This window comes from Sinocyclocheilus rhinocerous, unplaced genomic scaffold (assembly GCF_001515625.1).
Source record: "Sinocyclocheilus rhinocerous isolate Xijiao unplaced genomic scaffold, SAMN03320098_v1.1 scaffold6066, whole genome shotgun sequence".
Classification (NCBI taxonomy): Eukaryota; Metazoa; Chordata; class Actinopteri; order Cypriniformes; family Cyprinidae; genus Sinocyclocheilus; species Sinocyclocheilus rhinocerous.
In genome coordinates, this window is record NW_015631289.1 from 24,084 (window position 1) to 32,625 (window position 8,542).

Sequence of the window (8,542 nt, forward strand, 5' to 3'; positions counted from 1 at the left end):
CATCTTCTGAACGAGTACAAAACCTCCCGAACAAAAACACACGTGAACAGGACGGAAAAACGAGCGATCTCTTATGTAAACAGATGCATATGAAAAATAATGAGATCATCAGCAATAGACAGCATATAAATGAAAACTGTATAATGTTACAGAGTAAAATGTAGGTAAAATCCAGGAAGTGGCATATGTCTGTGCAAGCTTTGGAGGCGTTGATGAAAGCGATTTACTTGATTTATACTTTGATAATTGTACTGAATATTATCCAGATGTAGTTTTTGATAAAAATGTGATTTTCTCACCTTTTTGCTCAAAATTATGATTTTTTTATGAAACCTACCTATATTCAAGTGTTGATAAAAAAAACTTTTGGTTAAAAGTAGAGGCTCTGATCTTTATTTTGGTGTATTGCATATTCAAATATTCATACAGCAAAATATACTGGAGGCCATCAAATTTGAGTGAAAATCATCAAAATCGCTGGGGGTGGCTGGCAACTTTTTTCAAAAATGCTGGCGGGGAAAGAGTTAATATAACTCCGATTGGATTCGTCTGAAAGAAGAAAGTCATATACACCTATGATGCCTTGAGGGTGAGAAAAACACAGGCTAATTTTCATTTTTGGGTGAACTAACCCTTTAAGTGGCTTTAATACGAATAAGTGTATATTTAATTAATACAGTGACTGCAGTGTTTTAAAGTTTAACTCGGGTTTTAATGGCAGTTTTGAATTTGGCAGTTTTGGCAATACTGTGTTTTAAATTGCGCAAATAGATAAGTTCATTGACTTGACCAACTCCGGTCCTTGAAGCACACCTACAGTAGGCATTTTGGTTGTCTCCCTGACCCATTTCAAGTTTTGGCATATCTACTAATGAGATAAACCGGGTGTGTTTGATTAGGGAGACATCCAATGTGTGTACTTTTGGTGTGCCTCCAGGAACAGGGTTGAGAAACACTTGGTCACACCGCCCTGACCTCTATTTTGTTATTGCCAAGCAAAACTACTATATTACTTCTTTAGTAAGAAAAGACCTTTTAAAGAATTTCTTTAAACGTTTAAAGGGAAAAAGCATCATATGACCCCTTTAATGATCTCAGGTAAGCGGCACCATCTAGATGTTTTTTACTTTAAGTCCCCAATCTGAACTAAAAATATGTCAACAGATTATCCAATAACTTTGCTTATGTAATAACTTACTGCACAGGAATAACATGAGTGGGGAATAGATTGCAGTTCTTGATACATACAGTTTATGTGCCATACTGACCTGATCCACCAGGGGGCCTAGGAGTGCATCAGCCCTCTCCTTACTGAGGAAGCGCTGAGTATCATAGAGGAAGATTTTATGGAGGCAGTCCAACACATGCTGCAGCAGCAGGCTGCTCTTTGCCACATTGTCATCATCATCATCATCTGAATCCTCTTCCTCCTCATCATCTGAATCGAAGAAGGGTTTTTCTATGGGCAGAATGGGTAATCACATCAGCAAAAAAAATGTAAAGAAAAATTACTGGAATATTCTAGTGTTTTATCTTTAAAACACAAAACGTTCTATTCCACTATTCTTAGCCTGATCTGGTCATGTTAATGTTGGCACAGTTTATTATTTATTTATAGGCATTGCAGGTGTATTTGGAACTTCATACAAACATATTGATATGTGCAGACTACCTGTGTGGGAAATGTTGAGCTGATGCAGCAATTCAGAGATGGGTTTGACCAACTGCCCAGCAAACAACACAAACAGTCCTTTGAGTTTGTTGGCAATACTGTCTGCCAGTCTGTAGTACGTCAACAGGCGGTTTTTAGAAGCACCATCCATCTTTGACCAGTCAAACAACTGCAGAAAAAAAAAAAAAAGACTCAATCAGCATGCATTTTGTTCAAGTCAAGTACATATTGAGCATTTGGCAACAGATATATATATTTTTAACTGATTAATCGACCAGTTTATTAGCTATCACTAGGGATGTAACGATTCACTCAAGTCACAATTCGATTTGATTCCCGATTTTGATTTCACAATTCGATTCACGATTTTTTTTAACAAAATGAGATTTAAGACAAATTATAAATTAATTGTGTCCTTTTATTATTGCTTGGACAAAATGCTGCACATTTCTTTGTGAAATTGAAATATCTTAATCGTTACATCCCTAAATGGGATAAATGTAGCTTTCGAAACTGAACCTATCGCTTCACAAAATGTTTTTCTAGATATACAAATCACCAAACACCATTAACATTCAGTGTCTGTATAATATGTTGTTGTATTAATTTGTAGGGCTTGCTTTGTGTTTTATGGAACATGTAAGTGGCATTAATGTGTCTTTATTTTAAAACTGATCTAAGATCATGTAAAATCCTTAGAGATTTATGGAGCAGTGATTCGAAAGAGCCCATCACTATTATTATTTATGCAACTAAAAACAAGAGACTGTCTTATTAGAGCAGTGGTTCTCAAACGTTTTACACCAAGTACCACCTCAGAAAATATTTGGCTCTCCAAGTACCACCATAATGACCAACATTAAAATACAGTAGCGTAGTAGGCCTATTTATTCAGCTACAGCTATGCACAGTTCAAAAACGAGGTAGTTACTGTACTGTACTTAAATGTACAGTACTTGATAAAAAAAATTAACAGGCATCATTTAGCCACCTTGCAAACTTTTTAAAAGTGTTTTAACATTAATTTATATTTAATTCAGTGATTCCTCTGCGTACCACTTTGAGAATCAGTTTATTAGAGGAAGTCTTTTTTTCTCACTAAACAATAGAAGCTTACTTTGAAGAAGAGAGGTCTGAAGGTGACTTCTGAAAGTTTCATAACCATCACTAGCAGACAGTCAATCACATAGCCCTCGATCTCACCAGTCTTCTTCAGATCCCCCTATTAAACAATAAAGTTATATTTATAATCATCAATAAGTGCACTTATTGAAAAAATAAATTGAAACAGGGGTATGTAGTACCACCTGGCAATGCTGGGCACGGAAATCAAGAGCAGACAGGAAGAAGGAAGTGAGCTCTGATTGGTTGTTGTTGAGTTGGTCCTTCTCCATGCGAGTTATATGTTCCTTCAGGATGATCATCAGAGGACCAAGACGGTTCTGCAACAGGTACAGAAAATATGGGTATCCGATGAATAAAACAAAGAATAGCAATAAACTGAAGGAAGTGTCCATTAATTAACCCTTTCTTAAAGACTTCTCAAAGATCATGTGTCCATTCAAACTCTTTGGTATTTCTGTGATATACCAAATCCTACCTGCTGAGCATCCACCATGGTGTAATAGCATTTTGTAATGGTGGGAATGAGGACCCTTGGAGGCACCTTTGTGGCAAGAGTGGTGCTGAGCGAGGAGAGACGTACAGACAGCTGAGGGCAAGATGTCAGTCGTTTGGCTAGCAGAGTTAGGCGGGCGATCTAGAGCACCAGAGAGGAATGAGAAGATTCAAATGAGAATTGTAACCTTGTAGATAAAATGTACTTGAATAACATATGCTGCTCTAGGGTTTAACTTAAAGTAACAACGTTGCACTGATACGGACCTGTGAGATGGTGTCCTCCAGGTAGGGGCTGATAAAGTGCGGTAGCGTCTCTGATATGCGCTGTAGAGCCGTGACAGCGCTCAGCAGGTAGATTTCATTGTTCAGCAGGTCCTTCCTCTCCTTTAGAGTGTCTAGCACTGCAGGCATCAGGCTGAAGACAGAACACATTAATATACAAGTAATGAAGATCATTCACTTCCAGTGTGTTTTAAAAATTAGAACCATTTCTAGATTCCCAACCCTAGTGATTTACACGGTTTGTCAGCTTTACACTTCATACTTATGTAAAATTCAACTACGAACACTCAAAAGTATACTTCAGTTTTGACGCGTATGCTTAACATATGCATACAGCTGAATACACAAGACTTTAAAGTATATTCTATTTGATAGCATGCACAAACAGAGGTGACAACAACACACTGGAAAGGTAAATCTATGTCCTGTCTGCATCATTTCCCTCCAGAGGTTATAAGCAATAAAAAATATCTTTGTAAACTCTTTAAACTAAAGATGTAGGCCTATTGATTTCATAACCCCTCACAAAAGTTTTCATCTGTGCCAGGAGTCAGGCTGCACACATTACTGTACACTTCCTATACTGATGACAAAATTTACAACCCCTGCACTGTTCACTATACACTAGCATACGTGTAAAATCCAAATACCTTACTTTGGGCTTAACAGTACCTGTGCAACTGTGGTATTGCGAGGGCCTTCAGTGTGCTGGTCACTTCAGCTACACACAGCAGAGCACTTCCCATGACGTTCTTCTCCTCGTCTTTATTAGCAACAAGCTCCACTGCTTTTTTCAGCACTGGTACAAATGCCTCCTGGTGGGCTGAGCCAAAATTTCGGCATAGAAGCTTAAGGCTGTAAAGGGCTGTCTGTCGATTGATAGCCAGCTCTTCTTCTTCCTGTGCCGTGTCCTGTCCGTGACTCCGACCCACGATTTTTAGGAGGACGCCAATGAGCTCCAGAAGCACAGTAATCTGTCAGAGAAATAGAGGAAACAAAGTGATCAGCTAATATTTAAACACATTTATTATTGTAGAATATGCAGTCATTGTTTCTAAGTTATAAAATGTAACATTTTCTAAACAGTCTACAAATGCTTAATTAAAACCGGGTTGCATTATGTAATAAAGTTTAGCAAATTTTTTACCTGTTCTTCCACCCACTGCATTCGCTGCTGTAATTTGTTATTGAGTAACTCCATAGCCTTCCTTCTTACTGATGCCAACTGATTACCCATCAGGCCTCTCATTACCATAATGAAGGAATCCATGGGCAGCAGGGCATTAACCTAAAAGTCAGATCATGTTTTATGCATGTGCATGCACGAATTAAAGTGTACACAAAAAAATTAACTGTGCATTGTGAACTCTTTCTTGACCCAAGAAAGTCTTGCTTTGCCAGGTTATTGATTTGTATGTAAACAGGTAAAGTTGGTTATTTTAATAAACTAATTTTTGGTAGCTATCAGCATATTGGTGTGCTTGTAAACATGCTCAATAATATCTTATCAATCCAGTGCTTCCTACCTTGTCCAGGATGTCATAGGACTTGCTGAGCAGAGCTCTCCAGAACTTAGCTGTGGATTTGTCTGCATTATCCTCTACACATCGAGCAACTGCATGGATGTAGCGCAGAACCTCCTCCAGTAGACTAACAAGTAAACACAAACGTTACACCCTGCCAATGTCACTACAACCAATCACCATTAAGCCAAGTACTGTAGTCAAGCTGCAACTCACTTCTGCTGAAGAGCCTGCAAGGTACTTTCTGTTAGGTCCTCACAGTCAGCCACCTATCAGTCGAACAATTACACATTTAGGGTGTCTACTGAGAAATCCTAGAGGCATTATAATATCAACATTAAACCGAATGCTTCCTACTCTTAACCTACCTTCCCAACAAATCTGTCAGAGCCCAGAAGCTGAGCCATAAAAGAGACGGAGAGGAATTTAAAATGGCGGAGGTCCTTGCCACTATGAGCCTCTACGTTGAAGATCACATCAGAGACTGTTTCTTCCTTCTTCACCGCACTTCTTCCACGGGTCCTCTTTTTCTCCGGAGCTGCACAGAGAAAATATCAAACATAGTTTTTTTCCCTGTCCTTTAATTTCTAGAATCTATTCGAGAAGTCGATTCGCAAAGTAGCTCTCAACTAACTGTCAATAATTCTGTAAACCATACAGGGAACCCTGCCTTAAAGGTTAAAATTAACAACAGAGTCCACTAGGGCTGTCAAAAAAAATTCGAATTTCGAATATTCGTCAAATTTAATATAAAAATCCACATTCTAATGCAAAAACGTTGCATTCGAATTTTAGGTGTGCGTTAAGGAGGCTGCCTTATCAGTGGGGCACGAGATGCGATGACGATGTAAGTGTCATTGCATTTTAATGTTTTTGTTAGCCTATCCAGTTGAAGCCACTAGATGCGGCGCTGCTGCGTTGTTGATTACAAATATTGCGGGAAAAGAGAACATCAATGCAGAGAAGATCTTGTTTAACAACCCTCTACACACACCTTGGCAATATAATCTAGTACATTTTTTTGTTTACTTGCCAGGCTGATATACTATTTTACACACACACACACACACACGTTTACTTAGCTATCTAAATGGGGACATTACATAGACTTCTATTGTTTTTATATACAGATAGTTATACACTTTTTAGCCTAAACCCACCCCTACCCCTCACAGAAAACTTTCTGCATTTTTTCAATTTCAAAAGTAAAAAAAAACCGTTTACTTTATTTTTATAAGTTTTACAAATGAGGACATTCACAAATTGAGGTTTTTGCCGATTTACATTATTTAGTCGCCCAGAGTGAGATTTAGTCGCATATGCGAGTGATTTACTCGCAATGTAGAGGGTTGTTTAAGTCAAAACTGAAACCAAACCGTTCACACAGAATGCATATTTCGCGCATCTATCACCGTTGCACTCGCGTCTCGCACAAGAGAACCGCATGTTTAGAAAGCCATGTAAAAATAATTCAAGTTCAACTTTGAAAAAACATATCTCGAGACTTAATGGCGGGGTTTTTCCCCATCCCACAGCAACTAGTGTTTTTAAACGGAAAATGTACTCTGTGGTATTAAACTATGAATGCATACATGATGCTGTTTTGTTTATAGTTGTTTAAGCAACTTAATTATAATTGGTTTATAAACATTATTTTAAACATTATGCACTTTTTTTCACAGATAGTCATGTTATATGCTCGATGAGCGCTCTTGTGGCCTCAGGAGAAAAGCCAAAAGTTTTTATTTACCCTAACTGAAATTATGCATTTTAAATTCGAATATAATTCGAATTTTGATAATATTTAAGCACAAAATTCGAATTTAGTTTTTCAGCCATTTTGACAGCCCTAGAGTCCACACCTAAATATAAACAGTGTTGTATACAAACATTGCTCATAATTGCACAAAAGGCAGTTTTGTATACAAACATTGTGCATAAAACAAACTGCACATAATTAGCTTCTTAATATTAAAAGACAGTTAAACAGTGTGTAACGGTGGTGGCCGCCCTAGCATAAATAAACTCTATTTAAGGAAAATATTCGGGCGCCAGTCAGGTTTTAACCCTGACAATTTAAATTAACCCAGGATAGCCCCCCAAAAAAGAAACCACCTGTTACAATAATAAAAAAATAAAACAGTCCAAGGAATAATTCAGAAGGGATTTATTCCATAATGTCCATGAGAAAAAAACTTGTTTAAAAAAAGGTCATCCAAAAAGAAAAAGAAACAGTTCAAAACTTTATTTCACTTCACACGTGAAATTGAGATAGGTGAAGAAAACGCGTCATTCTATTGTTTTTCACAGTGGCAGTTTCACGTCCACGTTCATTCATAAATTGACCATAGAAAGAGAGAGAAAAAAGGAACATTAAATAAAAAATTTTCATATTTAAGAAACAATAACAACATCAAACAACAGTCTTAAAGAGCAAAAGTAACATTTGCATAATTATGAAAATAAAAAGCACAGAGAATGTGCAGATAGGAATCTAATGTGAGTAGGTATGTGTGTAGTAATGTGTGAAATGGCGGCGGCATACATGTAGGCTACTGACCAGGTTTTCAATCGTGAAGGAAGCTGAAGAGTGTAGCGGGTCGTCGTCAGACACCGGGACAGGAGGATGAACAGGCAAGCTTGTTGTTGAAATATCCCACCAACACAGACGATCTTGAAGCGCCACGCTTAAAGTTTAGTCAAACTCCACGACGCTCAAACATCACTCACAGGAAGCAATACTCATAGCGGCCGTATTTCTACTCCTCACGGGAATCCATTAACGCTCAACCATGCACGCAAACTTTCTGATGACGCATTTTTCTCAGGTACGTCACATCTCCTTTATATCCTCCATCCTTCCGTCGTTAATTGAAAACTCCGCCCCAATCACTCAAAGTGAAAACGAAAGTAAACCAAAAGATGTTGTGGCCCAAAGTTTTTGCACTGCCACACTCTCCCTTCCCTGGAAGAAAACAACCCATGGTTGTTTAAAATAAAGCATGGATTAGAAACCTAGAAATTCTTCTTCCTCATCGGAGGCTTCTTGAAACAGGTCAAGGAGTTTTTGTTTTTCCTGGGACTCCAATTCCTCGGCTGTTGGAAAACACATTTTTAAATTACAGACATGTGCTGTACGGACATCTTCTCCAGTGTCTTCCAGGGCTATTTCATAGTTCAGAGGACCCAGCTGCTTCAGAATACGGTAAGGTCCCTTCCACTTCGGTGCTAGTTTTGCACTAAAATGAATGTTGTGCACTAGACTGTGAGAAGTTACGTAACCATACACGATCCTTGCTTTTGAATGTTAAATCTCTCCTCTTTTTGTTATAATTTCGCAGTTGTCTCAATTTTGCTTTCTTACTGTTTTCTTTGGCTTGGGTTTGTAAGTGATGAAGATGATGGACCACATCGTAGGAAGCAGTGTCTGGAGTTAGATTGAAGC

At 38.1% G+C, this 8,542-nt stretch overlaps 1 protein-coding gene across 3 annotated transcripts in view; it reads right to left on the bottom strand.

The window, feature by feature from the left end:
• heatr1 (HEAT repeat containing 1) overlaps positions 1 to 8,542 on the bottom strand; it is a 40,110-nt gene that overhangs the window by 4,510 nt on the left and 27,058 nt on the right. For 2 of the 3 annotated variants that reach the window (XM_016554473.1, XM_016554471.1), the window contains 11 exons: positions 5,466 to 5,635; positions 5,314 to 5,366; positions 5,101 to 5,224; positions 4,722 to 4,862; positions 4,247 to 4,548; positions 3,557 to 3,707; positions 3,273 to 3,431; positions 2,980 to 3,114; positions 2,790 to 2,894; positions 1,673 to 1,841; positions 1,269 to 1,459 (listed from right to left, as the gene is read on the bottom strand). In XM_016554473.1, the coding sequence (XP_016409959.1) occupies positions 1,269 to 1,459; positions 1,673 to 1,841; positions 2,790 to 2,894; positions 2,980 to 3,114; positions 3,273 to 3,431; positions 3,557 to 3,707; positions 4,247 to 4,548; positions 4,722 to 4,862; positions 5,101 to 5,224; positions 5,314 to 5,366; positions 5,466 to 5,635 (1,700 nt within the window). Of the gene's footprint in view, positions 1 to 1,268; positions 1,460 to 1,672; positions 1,842 to 2,789; positions 2,895 to 2,976; positions 3,115 to 3,272; positions 3,432 to 3,556; positions 3,708 to 4,246; positions 4,549 to 4,721; positions 4,863 to 5,100; positions 5,225 to 5,313; positions 5,367 to 5,465; positions 5,636 to 8,542 lie in introns of all 3 variants that reach the window. The other variant, XM_016554472.1, reaches the window with a different exon arrangement.